The sequence below is a fragment of the Accipiter gentilis genome, chromosome 21 (genome assembly GCF_929443795.1).
Source record: "Accipiter gentilis chromosome 21, bAccGen1.1, whole genome shotgun sequence".
In the NCBI taxonomy this organism is placed as follows: domain Eukaryota; kingdom Metazoa; phylum Chordata; class Aves; order Accipitriformes; family Accipitridae; genus Astur; species Astur gentilis.
Genome location: NC_064900.1, coordinates 13,681,484 through 13,699,273, shown reverse-complemented (window position 1 = coordinate 13,699,273; position 17,790 = coordinate 13,681,484). Strand labels below are relative to the sequence as shown.

General features: G+C 36.1%; 1 protein-coding gene across 4 annotated transcripts in view; it reads right to left on the bottom strand.

Annotated features, from left to right (window-relative positions):
* ARL13B (ADP ribosylation factor like GTPase 13B) overlaps positions 1 to 17,790 on the bottom strand; it is a 51,398-nt gene that overhangs the window by 4,047 nt on the left and 29,561 nt on the right. For 2 of the 4 annotated variants that reach the window (XM_049824483.1, XM_049824482.1), the window contains exons 5-10: positions 11,703 to 11,808; positions 8,773 to 8,975; positions 6,265 to 6,361; positions 4,142 to 4,373; positions 3,565 to 3,681; positions 3,032 to 3,100 (exon numbers count right to left, since the gene is read on the bottom strand). In XM_049824483.1, coding sequence (XP_049680440.1) covers positions 3,032 to 3,100; positions 3,565 to 3,681; positions 4,142 to 4,373; positions 6,265 to 6,361; positions 8,773 to 8,975; positions 11,703 to 11,808 — 824 coding nt within the window. Of the gene's footprint in view, positions 1 to 1,301; positions 1,346 to 3,031; positions 3,101 to 3,564; positions 3,682 to 4,141; positions 4,374 to 6,264; positions 6,362 to 8,772; positions 8,976 to 11,702; positions 11,809 to 17,790 lie in introns of all 4 variants that reach the window. The other 2 variants (XM_049824485.1, XM_049824486.1) reach the window with 2 other exon arrangements.

Sequence of the window (17,790 nt, the reverse complement as noted above, 5' to 3'; positions counted from 1 at the left end):
CATCCTACTGGAATTGAGGTTTTTCACTCTGATCTACATGAAAGTAGGTGCTCATTTGCCCCACATACAAAGACTTTTGAGCCATGTGGCCAATAACAGTTTGTCAAAACAAATTGTTCAATAGAATGCAGTATTGTTATAGAAAACAGTGCACTTCAGAGAATCCCCAAAAAAACCACAGAAAAGAAAGCCTTAGTAAAGTCCCAGCTAAAGGAAATAAATAAAAAAAGTACTTTAAGCTTTCACTGCAAATTATACCTTCAAGCCATTTAATATCAATTAATCATGAAACCAATATGGAAAGTAGGCCTTTTTATTTCACAAAGGTTGAATGCCTGAAAAACTTTTAAAACCATCTTTGCAGTGGATTTTGGGCAAAGCTGGGGGGTGAAAAAAAAATAAAAATCAAACTGGATTTATTTTTCTGCTGAAGGGACAGCCAAAAAGAAGTTGGTTTTCAGAAAGACACAATTCAGGGAATATTCTAAAAAATGGGCCAAAGTTAGGGTCCACTGGTCTTAGAAAAACTTGAGTGAGTTTCCAAGCAGAAGCAGGTTCTCCATCTGCAAAATATATAAAAACTCATTGAAAAACACTGTTGCGTGACAGAAAACGGGCGAGGACAGATGGCAAGCTAAAATTGGTGCAAGATGGACTTGGTAGTGTTAGGTTAACGGTTGAACTCAATGATTTTAAGGGTCTTTTCCAGCCTAAATGATTCTATGGCTCTCAAGTGGTCTGAGTAAAAAAACAACTGCTTTAAGCAAAATAAGTAATTAATGCTCCTTGATATCAGGACCTAACTAAAGGTTTGACAATGCTAGACCATGCGTTTGAAGATCTTTTTTTTAATTTACAAACAGTGCTTTCCTGACAGATGTTTTCTTGCTTTCTCAGGGTTTTCTGGATCTGTGTGAATCTTGTGTGTCTCAAAATTCCTGAAAAAAACCCAAACCTCGGCAAAGAGCAGGCAGTATCTTGAATTCAGCTGCAAAGTTCTAAGCACTCCAAGTTTCCTCTGATCTCAATGGTTTCACCTCTGGTCAAGAGATCATTCCCCTACCAACATCTTTTCCATTGTTAGATTCCAAAATACTTTCATTATTATCCTTATTTTACAAATGGACTAAATTAACACAGATCTTGGGTTACTAACTTACACACCTGTGAGTAGGGAACCTACCTTAACCTTTTTTTTTTTTTCTCTTTGTCCCACCCATGCTCTTGCTACAAAATGCAACACCTCCCTTAGGCACAGATAAAAATTGAGTACCACCTCTTCCCTTTCTTCCCCTCCCTACCTCTTCATCTGGCTTTTCTTTCTTGCCGCCTTCTCTCTATATGCCTTTAAAAAAAAAGAGCAAGATGGTTTTATGATTAAGACTACAAATTACATTTTATGCACATGAATTACGCTCCTGTAAAGAATAAATATCTAGGGTTTAGAGATTTTAATTCCCCTTCAGGCATCTTTTGATTCTTTGGCAGAGAAGCTTCATGTTCTGTTCCTTCAGAACTTCAGCGGGTATGTCCACATGGTGCTGTACTACATGACAGTAGTACAATCAGTTCAAGTCAGGGTTAAGCTCAAGGATCACTACAGCCACACTGAGCTCCTTTCTCTAGAAGTTCCTCAATTAATGTTCTCTTTGTTCAATTTGTATAAGTGTTGCCATTGCTTTAGTTTGGTTATTATCCTCTCATATTACTCCAGATGTCTCCATATTCACTTCTCTTTTCAAAATTAAAAAATAAAAGTAAGAAAAATGAAGAAATTATCATCTTAAAACTGAGAAAAAGCTGCAATATGAGCATATGAAAAACATTAAAACCTTCCATAGTCTTCCAAAAATAGAAAATAGTCATTATTTAAGGGAGAAATCAAGAATCTGCCTACTACACCTTGACATATCCAGTTATTAAACTTACTTTTCCTATCAGTTTGTGAACTTGCAGGGACACCGGCTCTTCAGGTAAAGCAGCAGATCCCAAGCTTTATCCCTGACACCTCTCCTTGCAGACCAATAACCTAGTTTCCAGTTGGAAGTCTCACTACTTCTGCAATCAAATTTATGTTGGAGCTTTTCATCACAGCTGGGATTGCAGTCTCTCATTTGGAGTTGCTAACGTAATGCACCTCTGAATTAAAGAGGTGCCCACATGTCTTTAGCTTTCCTTCTCACAAGAAAACACCCCCAAATCAATGACAAAAGTCTTAACAGACTATGCTTTTAAAACCATACGGAAACAGTAGCAGTGGGTAGAAGAAACTGTAGGCTATCTCAAGAGGCAACACAAGCAGTCAGCTTACACACAGCAAGTTCATCTGGATGTGGGCTGTCATTCGCAGAACGACAGAAATACCTGGGGCCCATTTGGGCTCAGTATTGTGAAGCGATTACCACTTCCAGATCAGATCATAAGATCAGTGTGGAAACAAACAGGCAGCTTAGCGCAGAACCAGCCTGGATGTGGAGAAGCCACTACGGATGGCAAATGAATAAGCCCTGATGGATCTCTGCAGTCCTGCGTAGGTCTTTGTGCAGTGTCCTCTCTGCTGAGTACCTCGGACTTCTTCCAGTATCCAGGTAACCCAACTCCTGTCCCCACTGCATCAGATAATGATGAACTGTCTACATATGGACAATGGAAATAGACTTTGAAATTTTAACTTTGAATGCAGTGTGTGTTTGGACTCTTAAAGTAACTGGTCCCGATACGTTTTGTTATATGGCACTTTATAATATTTACGTGCATGCTGCTGTGCAAGTAACTTCCGATCAATAATAGCTTCGGATATCCTATGCCACTTCATAAGGGAATCTGAGAGTACTTATTCTTTTTAGTAAAAAAAGAAATGAGACTTGAAAAATCAAAAAGATGCTTTCTACTAAGCAAAAGTGTTAGCTTTTTGTCAATGAAAATTGGCATTAAGAAATTAAAAAAAGATGAAGAATGAAATGAATGTAGAAGTGAATGAACAATGGAGAATGCTTTAAAAAAGTACAAAACCCAAAATATTTTCAATTACCAGCATGATGTGTTTCACCAAGAGGCTCAAGTTTTCGAAGTCTATTAAGTTTGGGAGTTCCCCAGCCAACTAAAGGAAAACAAAGACAGTCAAAACACGCCACGACTGCACTTGATTCTGATGAAAGGTATGGAAACCAGTTCTTCTGGGAAGAAATCAAAGCATTTAGAAATGCCGAAACTATGTAATATATTGTACATATGGTGAATAATGATGAAATACTTCAAAAATAGACTGATTTACTGTTAAAAATATTGATATTTTTAATCACTTTTTCATCAGTGAATAGTCAAGTTTCTGACTCTTTTTTTTGTGAAAATAACAACATCCTCCCCCACGGACTAGATCAAATCAATACTGCTGAAAGTTCGTATCGTGCAGTGGGGAACTGCATCAAAGATTTCCTAGTGAGTAAGGTTTAGTAGCATATCTCTGTATGAAGACTATTCCAGTTTCAACATTCACAAATGAATATTTTAAAGAATTATTAACCACAAATTGAGACATCGATTATTGTTTGTTAGTACACTTACCTGGTGGAAGAGCTGGTGGTGGTGTAGGATTTTTGGTAACAGTGTCCTCTGTATTAACAGGTTCTACTCTGTGGCCCCTTTTTAATTTTGGTTTTTTATTTTTTTTCTTACTGTTTTCTATACCAAACAGAAAGAAAGCATTACATATCCTACAGTTATATTTAGGGAATATCTTAGATCATCTAATACAATTGTTGGGGTGAGATACATCAGCATTTTCAGTACAAACTTATACACAAAATGATGTGAAATGTAAAATTCACACAACATTTTCCTATAGAAAATAAACTGTAAGCATAAAATGTAAGTAAACTCAATATTTTAATAAAGAAATTCAACTTAGCTTGGTACTGAAGGAAAGTGGACCACATATTTGATTATGATAAAAATGAACCTAGTTTCAGCTATAGTAGCAGTCACACTAACACACACACACTTTTCAAAGCAGATTTTCCAACATAATAATCTAATGGTGCATTTTTATGTTTTCAATAGATTGACATGTGGTATCATGAATAATAATACAGACAGATGGAAAAACTATGTGAAATGATACATTAAAAGGAAGCAGTTTTACCTGAGTCAAGGCATTCTGTGACTTGCTGCTCATTCTCTTCTTCATGCTGCAAAAGCTGTGTAGTTGTAGAATTGCATGTTTCTAGTCTACTATCATTTGTGTTTTGGCTACTGCTACTTGACAAGTGCTGGGCATCCGTTTGTTCCTGTTCTGTTTGCGATTTAGGGACAATCGTAGCCTTTTCAGTCTCCAACCTTTGCCGCTTCTTTTCCTTTTCAATTTGTTTTTCATTCTAACAAAAAGTAAAAGAATTTTTCTTTTTTTTTTTTTTTTTTTTTTTTTACAAATTCTAATGCTGTATACTGACTAATAAGACAGGAAGGTTATTTTTAAAATGAAAATATTCCTAAAATATTTTTCTGTCCCACATCTAGCATAGAAAATATTTTCAAATAGGTGAAGAAATTAAATTCCAAATATCCTGTCCAGAGGAAGTGTGTGTGTGTGTGAAGATTAACAGCAAAAGAAATGAACTTTAGGTTTACAGCCTGTTTTCTTGCTTTCTTTTTGGTTATATGACAAAATAGCTATACAAATCAACATCAACAGTCCTGAGCAAAAGGTTAGATAACTCCTAATTTCTTCCTCTTCAATTATCTTTTTTTTTTTTAAATAATGTTTTATTTAAAACATAATACACATGCACAGAGCTTAAGTACCCCGAAAGTGCTACCATGATCTGGACAAATACCAGCTGTGTCATACAGACTCAATGACAGGCTGTTTCACAGGCTCTGTATCACTAAATCACCATCTTTGCAATACTCGCAGCTATTCCCTTCTCTTCTTTACTCTGTATGTTATGTATTATTGTGCATGTAGCTGACTTTACAAGATATATGGACATGGGCGCTTTTCTCCTGGAGAGAAGCAAACGTTTGAATTACTGGAAAAGTCTCTCAGAGTTTATGTGTTTCTTGAGATTATGTTATCTCAAGCCAACTGAATAAAAAGATACAGTACAATAAATAAGAACTACCTGAAGTCAGAAACAAAGGTTAAGGAAACTTTATATATTAATATGCTTTTCATATTTCAAAGCTAAGGAAGCTTCTCAATCGTCCCAGTTTTCAACAGAAAACAGGTTATGCTCAGAAATCTAAATAGCTGAATTAGGGAGATTTTATATGACTCACTACATCACTAAAACACTTTACAGGAAACTAATAGACCTTAAATATTTTCCATGCCTGAATATCTGATAGTTTAATTAGGAAATGTGTTCAGCCATCTGTTTACAATACCTTTATTTTACTGTGTTGTCATGGTTTAAGCCCAGCCAGTAACTAGGCACCACACAGCTGCTCACTCACTCCTCCCACCCCAGCAGGATGGGGGACAGAATCAGGAGAAAAAAAACAACCCCAAACCTCATGGGTTGACATAAGAATGATTTAATAACTAAAGTAAAATAAAATGTAATAATAATAACAACAATAAAAACAATAATAAAAATAGCAATAATATAATAATATAACATTTAAAAAAAAAAAAGAAAAAAAAAAGAAAAACAAAAAAAAAAAAGACAAGACAAATGATGCACAATGCAATTGCTCACCACCTGCTGACTGATGCCTGAGCAGTGATCCACCCCTCCTGACCAACTCCCCCCCAGTTAATATACTGAGCATGGCGTTCTGTGGTATGGAATATCCCTTTGGCTAGTTCGGGTCAGCTATCCTGGCCATGCTCCCTCCTAGCTTCTTGTACACCCGCTTGCTGGCAGAGCATGGGAAACGGAAAAATCCTTAACTTAGGGTGAGTGCTACTGAGTAACAACCGAAACATTAGTGTGTTATCAACATTATTCTCACACTAAAACCAAAACACACTGTACCAGCTACTAAGAAGAAAATTAACTCTATCCCAGCCAAAACCAGGACATGTGTCTACAAAACTTTTTGTCCCCAAATCAATAATAGGGTATTTTCTTAACATGAAAGCATTGATTCAATGCACACAAAACAAGACTGCCAAGATTAAAAAATAATAATTAAAAAAAAAATAGTTCTGTGAATACAGACTTACAACAATTCTTTTAAATAAACCATTTTTCTCATTACCTCTCAGACATTTGTTAGTGGTAGGTCTAAAACGATCCAGATTTCCACATATTCTCATACCTCAGAGATTACAGCAGATATAGGTTGGAAGGGGTTTTCAGAGTTCCCAGGCTCCAGGTCTTCTTCATCAGGTACACTTCTTCCTTCTTCTCTTTCTCTTTGTTGTTGTTGTTGGGTTTATGTTGTTGTTGTTGTTTTAGTGTTTTGGGATTGGTTTGGGTTTTTTTTGGGGGGTGGGAGTGGAAAGAAGGGGGGATGAACAAAGAATTATGAAGAAGCCAAGCCATAAATTTTACATAATAGAGAACACTTATTAGGTCACCTAACTCATCCTCCAGTTTATGCCAGCTGATTTTTACAATACACTTCTGTATTTTGAAAAACATTCTACAGATATCACAATGACAGGCTAACATCAAGAAAGCACAAGGATATGTTATGGCAGAGGTAGAAACACATGCTGCTAAGTGCCAGAATGTTCCATCAGCACTTCAGGAAGTAGAAGCAGTTTCTGAGGACAGGATGGATATGTGACAGCATACATCTGTAACTGGAAGGTTTTGATTATTCAACAGTATGCTGAAATTTTCAGGCTGAAATTTTCACACTGGTAATCCTTTATAACAATTGTTTCAAGGTATTCAATTGCTTAAGAAAAAAAAAATTTAAAAAAATCTATGTGGTGGGAAACCAGGCTATCTAAACCCTATTCTTCTATTTTTAATACACCTCCACTTCTCATAATTCTAGATTCTTCTTAATATACATAAGGGAGAACTGGTACCAGACTGTTCAGTTCATGTAGTAACAATTAGGGAATCATATTTGCTTCAACTAGACTCAGAAAAGTTCAGAAAGACACATAATGCTCAGTACACTGTCGTTGCACGAGCGCTAGTTATTTTTTAGGTACCAGATCTCTATGTAAGAAATATTAAACTACTATGTATTAAATAGTATATTAATAAAGTATATGCTCATCAACTACTTTTCATCAGTCGACCTGATGGCACCTGTGCATATGAAGTCACTGTTTCACCTACTTTACAGCTGCAAGTACTGAGAGATGAAGTAACCCTGTTGTTCAGAGGCACCGATGGGACTGAAAAGGAGGTCACCGATCTACCTATAGAAACCATACTGCTTGGAAGGAACGGACAGTGCTATGTTAAAACTTATTGGCACTACCCCTCTCTCTCGTTTTCCGTTTGGAACAAGATAATCGGAGGTCACATTGTGGAGGAAATGCACTTTCAGAAAACATTCAGGGAAGCAAATCTGAACAAAAAGCAGTCTGAGGAATTATTAAAACCGAGAATGAAACAGAACTACACTTGAATCAAGATTAACCTGTTTCTTACAGTAAGAAATTGATTTGATGCAAAACAGCAAAATGAGAGTTAATGCCATCTTGTATCTGAGACAAGCCCTCAGCTACAGGTGAAACCAGCAGAAGTTACTAGTTAGCTGTCCTCTAAGACACAAGAAGATAAGCAAAACTTTTAAGCTTTTAATCCAATTCAGACCCAACCAATTCTTCCAGTGAACAGATACAATCAAGATCACTGAGCAAGAACAGGAGATATGGAAAATGCCCATATTATCAGACAATCTCTTTGAGACATGTTTCAAAGTCAGTCCTCACTACACCTCTCAACATGCCATAAACCCAACACAAACCAACATGGTCAGAGGATTTTGTCTATGCAGAGACATCTAGCAGACTAACAGTACGTGAATTTTTTATACAATTGTGAAATATGTATGAAGACCGTGTCACATTTCCAGGTGTTTAAAATGTGCTTAAGTAATTTACTTGCTGAAGTAAACCAAATCAGCAAGACTACAAGCCGAGACACTTCACAGTAGCTTCAGAGTTACTTCTCAAAGTAACTGAGACTCACAAATCTCTGCATATACAGGGCAGACGGGGGGACAGGGATGCTCAGCAATTTTTTTAAGAATGCACCAGTAAAATGATTCACATCAGTCTCTAGTAGGAAATATGGTGGGCTGATGATGACCACAAAGAGCTTTGAAGGGAGGTAATAAATCACTTGCCCTGCTTCCCCTCCCTGCATCAGCTTAAGTCTCTCCATGCCTCACCCGCTGGACATCCTGAAGTTTAAGCAGCACAGTGTTGAATAAAGTTTCACATCTAGTCTTTTATATTCACATATGGGTTACAAAGTCTCACTTAACAAAAGTTTATTTTAGAACACACTTGAAGGTAACTTCAGATTAAATGACAGGATTTATATTTTAGGTTAGCCTCCTGAGAAGGTATATTAGCAAGGCCAAATTTATTCCACGACTACCTTGGAATTCTCATTCACAGTACATTTCCAGCATAGAGCAAATAAAATAAAGGGGATGAACCAGACAGAAACTTGTAGTTCTTAAAGAAAGGCTCTAGCATTCAGGTCCATAGCTTTAATATGGAGACTCTTGGCTTGTAAGCTTTAAATCCTTGATAGCTTGGTTCCCATAAGGTTTATATACAGGAATGAATCAAGTATTGTATAGAAAGGGAGGAAGGGGAGGTAGGAAAAATTACAGAGAGAATACCTTTCTTCTCGTATCCTTCTCACTCGCTCAGCTCGTTCTAGTTTCTTTTGTTCTTCATATGCTTTTTGTTCTGTAGTGTCTCTTTGGATGCGCTCATTTAAGGCATCAAAATCTTTTGCTATGATATGTAGAAGCCAGTATAAACCCTTTTTTATTGATTTATCAATTTTTTTCCCACAGCCCATGATAGCTGAGCAAGGTTCCTGTAAATATAAGGACAAGGAGGGGAAAATTATTTGCACTTCAGATCACATTTCTTGACTGAAAACAAGAAATCAGCCAAACAATTACTGTTTACTTTGAAGCTTGCAAAACACTAAGAAGTATGGGAAATAAATTTGCATTTAGGTATTCTATAAATTTAAGTGCTTTTTTTTACCAAGATACAAATCACAATAGTTCCACCAAATTCCATTATTTCCCATCCCATTTCAAAAATACTTGAATACTGCACAGAAAAATGTTTGCACATCTATCTCTAGACATATATATACATCTCTTATGTATACACACATCTGTTACATATACACCTGCTATGTGTATATATGTATATTTACACGCCTGTTTCTATACAGATCCATATCTATGCATCTCTATAGAAATATAATTTGTCAACCCCAAATATGTATGCAATCAGGAAAAGAATAATTTTCTCTTCATGTTCATTGTCAGGAGGACAAATATAATGGGCTTTCATTGGAACAAAAGAGATATAACTTGTTTCTAGCTTAGAACATGGAGAAGGACTAGATGACCTCTCAAGATCTCTTCAGAACTATTTTCCAGCATGTTTTGGAGCACTGTATGGGTCTTTTAAACTGTTCTCTGAATAATAATTGAGTAGATCCAGCTATGTATTTGACATGAAGAAATGATATTTCAACACTATTTGTCTTCAGAATTTGTGTTCATGAATGAAGGAAGATTAAAAAAGACTAACTCTCCAATGTTAACACCGAAAAAATTCTCTGTGTATGTCTTCATTTGACAAGCATTTAAATGGCACCTAAGTGCCATCTGCTTAAAAGTCAGCTAAGGTATGTAGGATTTACATCAGAAAAAAGAAATAATTCTGACTTGTTATGTCCCCCCAGAGTGCCAAACCTAGTTTGCATTTTAATACATTCCCACTTTGCTACATTAAGGTTCAAATATGAGCGTTGTTCACTATGGAACGCTACAATACTCTCTAGCAGAACCTAATCAGGGAGAAAACTAAGATAAAACAATAGACAGCACTGGGGCAATTTTATTCTTGGTTTGCACCAAGATTATCGTTGCTGTAGTTTAGTTATAAAATATAGAAACTTAGAAATATAGAATATACAGACACGTTAAAAAAGAAGAAGAGGAAGGTCACTCTCACTGACACTATGTGGCAGTGAGACAAATGACTCCTTCCATTTGCTTTAATATTTTGTGGGGAAATTTAAAGATCCAGAAGAAAACTAACTAAAAGAATAAGAACAAAAAAAAGGTTTTTTGGTCCTTGCCTAATTTTACTTAAATCTTGTTTCACAAGACTCCTGTTTAAATTCACTATGAGTCATCATATTGAAATAACTTGGGACCATGTTTACCTTTGATGAGCCTAGTAAAGAAGCTGCCCATTTGAGTATGTAAGACTCTCTGCTGCTTTCCGCTAAAATGACTGAGAGTAAGAGATCTAGTTTCTTTATTGATTACACCCAAGATATAAATGGAGAATAAGAACTGGAACATGTCATAAATTAAGTAATTCTAAAGTACTGGAAAAATACACTAGAATCTTTCAGGTCTTTTATACTGATAATGTTTTGCAAGAAAATATTTTTGCCACAAAAGTCCCTTGGAAAAAAAGGGTGAATTTGCAATTTTTATTTTTAGGATTGCTACACACGCATAGTGCAAAGTACACTGACCGAAGAAATGCAGTCAAAGAGTCATGACATAATGAACATAGCTATGCCCTGCTACAACTCAAATTTTTAAAGAAAATAATAGCAATACGTATTACCCTATGAATTTTGCAAATCTCCCTAGGGAATTAAAAGTTTATTTTAAATTTTATACCCCAAATACCATCTGGAATAGTTTTGCAAAATTGCCTTCTAATTTTGGTTAATAACGGTGTAACTTTCATTATCTTTTAAAATGTTTATTATTGCAATTAGAAAAAGACTATAAGAGTAAAGCCCACAAATAGTTAACTAACAAACTAGTCGATTAAAGCAAAGGCTTAAAGAAAACTTCAGGGACTACTGATTTGGATAAATTATCTGAAATATTGACCAATATTAAGTAGCTTTCATACAGATTTCTGGTTTAACCCCCCCACACCACTTTTTTTATGATTTTTTTTTTTTTTTTTAACATGACTATGAATACTACCTCTGAAATGTAGTTATTTTAGGACAAATATTAACTAGCAACTAGCTCTAACAGTGTTCTTTGGTGACTGCTGTGCTGGGAATTAGATGCCCTAGGAATTAGATTAAGTTCTTGCTGTTTGCCAGGTGGTGACTCAGACTACATGATGTTTTTAGCTATGAACAGAAATGAGACAAACATCATATCTGAATAGTGATCCTTCTTGAATGTCAACATAGGCAAATTCAATTTCCTGCTTCTTTTTAATAAAGTGGAATACTAAACTTGCTGTCCAATTAAGCAAGTTTTAAACCACATCAGTAACTAATTATTCTTACATGGTTTCAGAATGGACCAGCAGGTACACTTTGAGGATCCTTGTTATAAAGATTTCTTCAACAGATCCAGAAGCAGAATGTCAAGGTGAACAGTAGAATTGCTTGCAAAACAGATACAGGTACTGTATCTTTGCTGGGATTGCAGGGTTTTAGTTTCAGTTTTATGCTATGCAGCACAATCTTCCACCTTATTGCAAGCTTTAAATATATATTAGAAAATGAAGCATCTTAAAATATACTTACAATTTGACATAGACACTTGTGTTCATTGACAAGCTTTTCCAGAGATAAGGACTCGATCACATCTGCTTCTGACAGAGCTCCTTCTCTGTCCTGCTTATTTGCCAGCCTAAAGAAAAGATCAAAAGAAACACTTAGCACCCTGACACTAGAGAGACTTTCAGATCTCCAAAAGCTAAGTTTTTGACAAAAGTAGGAAGAAGAAGGGGAAGAAGGAGAAGGTAAAGAGAAAATGCCTTGTTTCAGCTTTAATTCTGAATTGTTCTTTCTACTTAAAAAATGTTAGTCCATGCAATATTTTCTGCAGACACTTACATTAAATAATTACTAAGGTGCTTAGGAATTATTTATTAATTATTAATAGACAAAGAATTTATATTTTACGGCTAAGATGGATGTAAAAGACTGTACTGTTCTACATCTAAAGCTACACAGTACAATCTGTTCGAGTATACATCAAAGTTCAGAACTCTGCAACTTCCCAAACCATGTGCATAATACTGCTTTATGATCATCTTGCACTTGCCTACTATCCAGAATTTCTCTCTGATGCCAAACGACTTGATATGTAATGTTTTGAACCTGCTTTTCATAAGTAAAACTTAAAGCTCAGAGGGAGGGAGGTGCATGAATAGCTCTAAAAATCCACACTTTATTATTAAATAGAGGGAAGCAAAAAAAAAAAAAAAAAAGTATGAAACACATAGCTTACAAAATAAGTGTTCTGTAAGATTAAGTGCCATCATTGTCTTATTTCTTCGAGATATGGTAGCAAAGAGGACTCCAGAAAATAAATATCATAAGTTTGGGCGGGACTGTTGTTCTTGATCAGATTTGTCTTCCATATACTCTGTAGCTGCATCCAACATGACAGCCACTAATGTGTGTTTTTTAAAACCAGATCTGATTTACCACCCAAAGTATGTTATTCATTATTTCATACTTTAATATGGACATACACCCTGAAGCAGAGGCTGTTATGTTCCTTTCAACACTGTTATCGTTAACTACTACAAAGATAGGAGGGCTGTCCAGAATTGTAAATAACCCAAATGCTTAAGTTCTTCCCCTCAGCAAACTCCCGGTGATACCACGTTCTAACAACAGAAATGAAAGTTACTTCCTTTTATCAAGACTAATTTTTTAATGTTTCAATGAAAACTCCTCTGTATATGAAATAAAACTGGAAAAACTTCCAATCTAAAGCCCTAAAAGGTACATCACAAACTACATGTAAGAAAAAGCAAGGGTAACTGCCAAAACCTGTATGGAACAACAACTCACGGAAAGGCAACATCTTTTCTTTTATGGGGATTTCTCTCAGCTATCCAAGTAATAATTTTCATGACGCTCTCAGGACTTGACTGTCCTCAAGACCTCAATTTCTCGATTTAAATTGGTCAACATCCAGAAAGGCAGGATGGCTTAACAAGGTAAGTTTACCTAAGTATTTGGGAAGGTATTAGCCAGGCAGATGTATTCCTTAAGAAAAAACTTTAAAAAGTAAACTTGCAATCATGTTGGCCAGTGATTTTCTGAGTTCACTTACAAGCAGATTTTAAGAACAGATGGAGAAATTTAGATAGAAATCCAAAATGTATATTTTAAACAAACAAAAATGACCAAAAAATCATAGGAAATCATTCCTGAGGATCTGAGAGTTTTATAAGGAATAAACTAAACTTCACAAAAGAGGTCAAGTCAAAAAAGAGTTGTTCCCATCTTCCATGAAAACTCTTTGTGACAATAGGATATATAGTCTTTCCTCTCCTGTTATCTGCTTTCAATTAAAAGCTAGTATCGTAAAACTCTAGGAACTATGAAAAGATAATATCTTAAATTTCAATTATATTTTACAAGCAATACACTACTGTTCAAAGTTATTACTTTTCACCATGAAAACTGGTACTGTTTGCTTTGAACCTATGTAGACCATTTTGGAATGTAATCTTACTTTGCGCTTTCTACAACAGTAATTATCCAAGCTAAGTGCAAAAGCTGCAAAGACGAGTATTGCATAGCATTAGGGAATCTGAAAATTGCACTCGCCTCTCTTTAATAAAGGAATTCCAGTAAAATAATGTTGTTCTGAAATTTAGCAACCCTTCCATTACATGAGAACTCTTGATTCAACTTTCTGGATATAATCACAAATATTTGGCTTCCATGAACATAATGGCAGATGGTTTTGGAACCAGACAACATAGCCTTTCTTTTGGAATCTCAAGTCATCATCATTAACTCAAGTGGCTTGTAGGGAATCCTAGGCCAAAGCTTGTACTTTGGATTTATCATACACCTTCCTGAGAAGGAACAGTGGTAAGAATTCACTCTGTAGTTAGCAGAATTTGTCAGCACTTTAGTTTGATCTAAGAACTTATTCTTTCTTATTTTCCAGAATCGCAGTATGAGAGCCTGAATTCTTAAACATTTTATTCCCAAGAGAGTTTTTAGCTCCAAAGAGACATTAACAAAAAAAGCTGTGTTCCATCTACAGCTCAAAAAAACCGCTCCTTGTCACCATTAACCTCATGCACTGTGATTCATTATCTAATCTTTCTTTTCAAGAAGAGTTTATGAAGGAGACCAGAGAAAGACAGCTTCTCAAATGTCCATTCTCTCTCAATCTTCATTAGTCTTAACTACCTGTGGTCCAAAAGGTTCACTTATTTATCATCATCTTGGGGATAAAACCCTCTACATCCTACTGATAAGCAAAACTTTGCTGACTTGCCTGCAGAGCTAGAAGGAGCATAAGGCTCTCCTCCCTGTCCCTGCTTTGATAATCCTTGCCCACCTGTCAACAAAAAGAGTACTTCTAAAGTACTTTGTATGATTTAGTGCAGAGATTCCCTAACTGTTGTTCAATGCATACACAGAACCTATGACATTTTCAGTATGCTTATGATTCTCTGGCACTATTCCTTCTCACCAGCCAACTAGAACAAGTAACGTCCTCTCAGTATTTAGCTATGAAATAGGGCCAAAGCTAAACCAGGAAAAAACTGAAATGAAATTCAAGAAAGCTATGGAAAGTAATTAAAAGACTGGAAACTATTATCTCCACTTTTCTTTTTTTTCCACATAACCTATCTTTGTTACAGTCTGAAAATCCTACTGCACTGCCCCTTAGTCTCAAAAAGGATTCTTCAGCAGTGCTGTCAGTTCATCTAGATCTAATTGAAGAAAATATTTCTGAACACAGAGTTTGTTGCCACAGCCTATTCCTTTCTCACCCGAAGATTAAATAACTGCACTATTTACAATGTTATTGGACTGCACGTTCTACAAAGCACAGCTGAAGCAGAATGAAATGTTGGTAAGCTGCATACCTCAGTGTGAGTGTGACACTAATGTCCCATAACTTGCAGTAGCTGCTGATTTTTAACCTCTAATACCTTGAAAGGTGTAAGATTTGTCTTTTTGGTCAATTAGCTTCCATTTTCTCCATGGCGCTTCTGTTGCAATACTGACTATATTCAAAAAATACAGCTGAGGTGCTGTACCTGGAAAGGTAGCATATCCAAATAGCTGTCTCCACCTTATGCTCCCCCCAAGAACTGAAGTGGTTCTGCACAGGTCATACATTTGCTGCTGTACACCCCTGCCCACTTCAGCCTTCAGGTCAAACTTACAAATGGAGTTAAAATATTTTTAAGATACTGTGATAAAGGGTATTATTTTGCTGGTTTGGTTTTTTTTTTCCCCTTTCAGGTAAGTGCATTAACAGATCCATGACCTACCCTTGCCTCCTTTTCCCTTCGTGCTTCAGTGTAGAAGAAAGCAATCCCTGCGCTTACACTTGTGCTTCACAGGTAGGCAGTGCTCCACTTCCAGCTTACAAGGTCTCTCTCTCGGGAGCTGCTCCTAGACACTTCCTACTCCTGGGCAGCTCCAGCAGTGATCCGCCTCTCAGCAAGGCTGGGTTTCAAACAGGCAGAACCAGATTCCCCAAGTAGAAAGTAATCAATTTGCCTGTCTACTGCAGTTGCAGAAGTCAGCTTCTCTCTCACACCACCGCTCCTGAAGATGAACCCTTGGACAACTAAATAAGAACTAGAAGCAGAAGGCATGCAGAAAAGACTTAATGGAATGCCACTCAAGACACATTACTTAGGCAAATATTCGAAACAACGTTTTTCAGATTATACTGAAGCTTAACCTCAGTAGTTCCTCTGTAAAGGATAAAACAGAAACCCAACAGCACAGGATTAAAAGGTAAGACTTTTCTTTTACTTAACATTTATAAAGTTGCAAATATCAGAAAAAGGCTGTGTAGTGTGGTTTCGAATGCAAAAGTGTCAAGACATGCAAATAATAGATGTCTACCCTGCAAAGAATTGAATATTTCTCTAGGTGAATACAGTCTCAGAGCTCTGCTGCTCATGCACAGGAATGCTAGGTTTTGAGACAAGTTTTATGCATAAAACTTCATTCCTTAGGGAATACATCAGAGTTATCTTAAAGGATAGACCTTGATTTTAATTTTCCAAGTCAGTAGAACTTCATATATAGCAATTTTTCATGTTTAAAAAACTGTAGGAGGCATATATCAAAACATACTTGAAAGCACAGGAAAGCGTCTGTTGGTTTATCACATTAAGTCTGCTGAGTAAGAAACTTTCATATCTAAAATCATGCTTGGCTTATTTCAATTTCACATAAAGTATATTTGGAACCTTCTCAGTGTCACAAACTTACTTTACACAAGAAATAAAGAAAAGCTAGATACCAAGTGCTTTTATATCAAGTAGGATTTTTTTAAGCAACTAGAGAGCTTTTGAACTTTAAGAGTCATGGGAAACAATGTGGAAAGGGAGTGTATGTGTGCATTGGCACAACTGACATCTACAGTTCAGTAACAATATTTCTCTTAGAAGCCAGAAGACATGCCAGAGAAAAACAGTCTGAACACAAACTATGCGTGTTCCTTGACCTGTTTCTAAAATGTAAATTACTGAGCAAAGAGGAAAAAGAAAAAAAAAAAACAAACCAGTATTAAAGTTTACTTTATAATCCAAAAGATTTGGTGAAAAAAAAATCCAGTATGAAATGGACATATTTGTATCTCAGCTTTTATCAAAAATCCAAGAAGTGTTACAGAAAGTGTTTATTTGGGAAGAGGGTATTTTGCGCGAGTGTATGTGCACATTCGCTTTCTTGTTTTGCAGACTTGGAGGGTTTTTTTAAGCACTTAATTTGCAACTTACGCCTTTTTCTCCACTTGTGTGGGATTCTCATACAGTAACGTAACACTGAAAACTAAATACTGTAGAGGGTACACACGGACACAGTGGCAGGGGGGAATATATACACATAAACTGTAGAAGTGTCTCAGAGATGCTGCTTTTAATCAGAGTCAGTTATCATAAACCCAAAATTTTGAGTCAAACCTGCATGGTGGCCATCAAAATTAATGAAGTGCAAAGCAACCCTGACGTCAAAGTATTACAGTATCAAACTATCAACATGATTAAAAGCAACTTTAGGAAAATGTATCTTCATGAGAATGATTGATCTAAGATCAAGAATACCAGTCTTTAAGGCTACTTCAAGAAGCCATAGCTTTGAGTGGCTGAATTGGCATTCCCGGGAAAACAAAGGAGAGAGAGAAACCTTTGAATTTAACAGCAGTCTACACAAGGGAAAGAACAATGCTGTATTCTTCAGTCTATGGTCAATCTCTATCAAAAAATGCAGTTCTACCCTTTTTCCTTCAGAAATTTAATCTATTAACATTTTTCTTGGGCAACCCTGTGGACAGCAATCAGTAGGATGTTTTATCCTAGAGAAGTGAGGCCTCAGCAGATACAGCAAGAAAAGGTTTGTTAGTCCCTTTATGTTTTACTTATGTTAATATCCATGAAAGTCAAACTCCCAATCCACAAACAGGCAGAGAGATGTCAGTTTGTCAGTTTTGTTTGTTCCTTCCTCTTCAGTTACTGGCAGTTCATCAGCTTTTTGAGGAAGTCGCAGAAAACAAAACTCTTGACATTTTTAACAAGCAGACAGGAGAACTAGCCAACAGTTTTGGCCTCCCATGGAGACCATAAGGCACTCTAAGATTAAGCTCTGAGCCACCTCTTTCTGC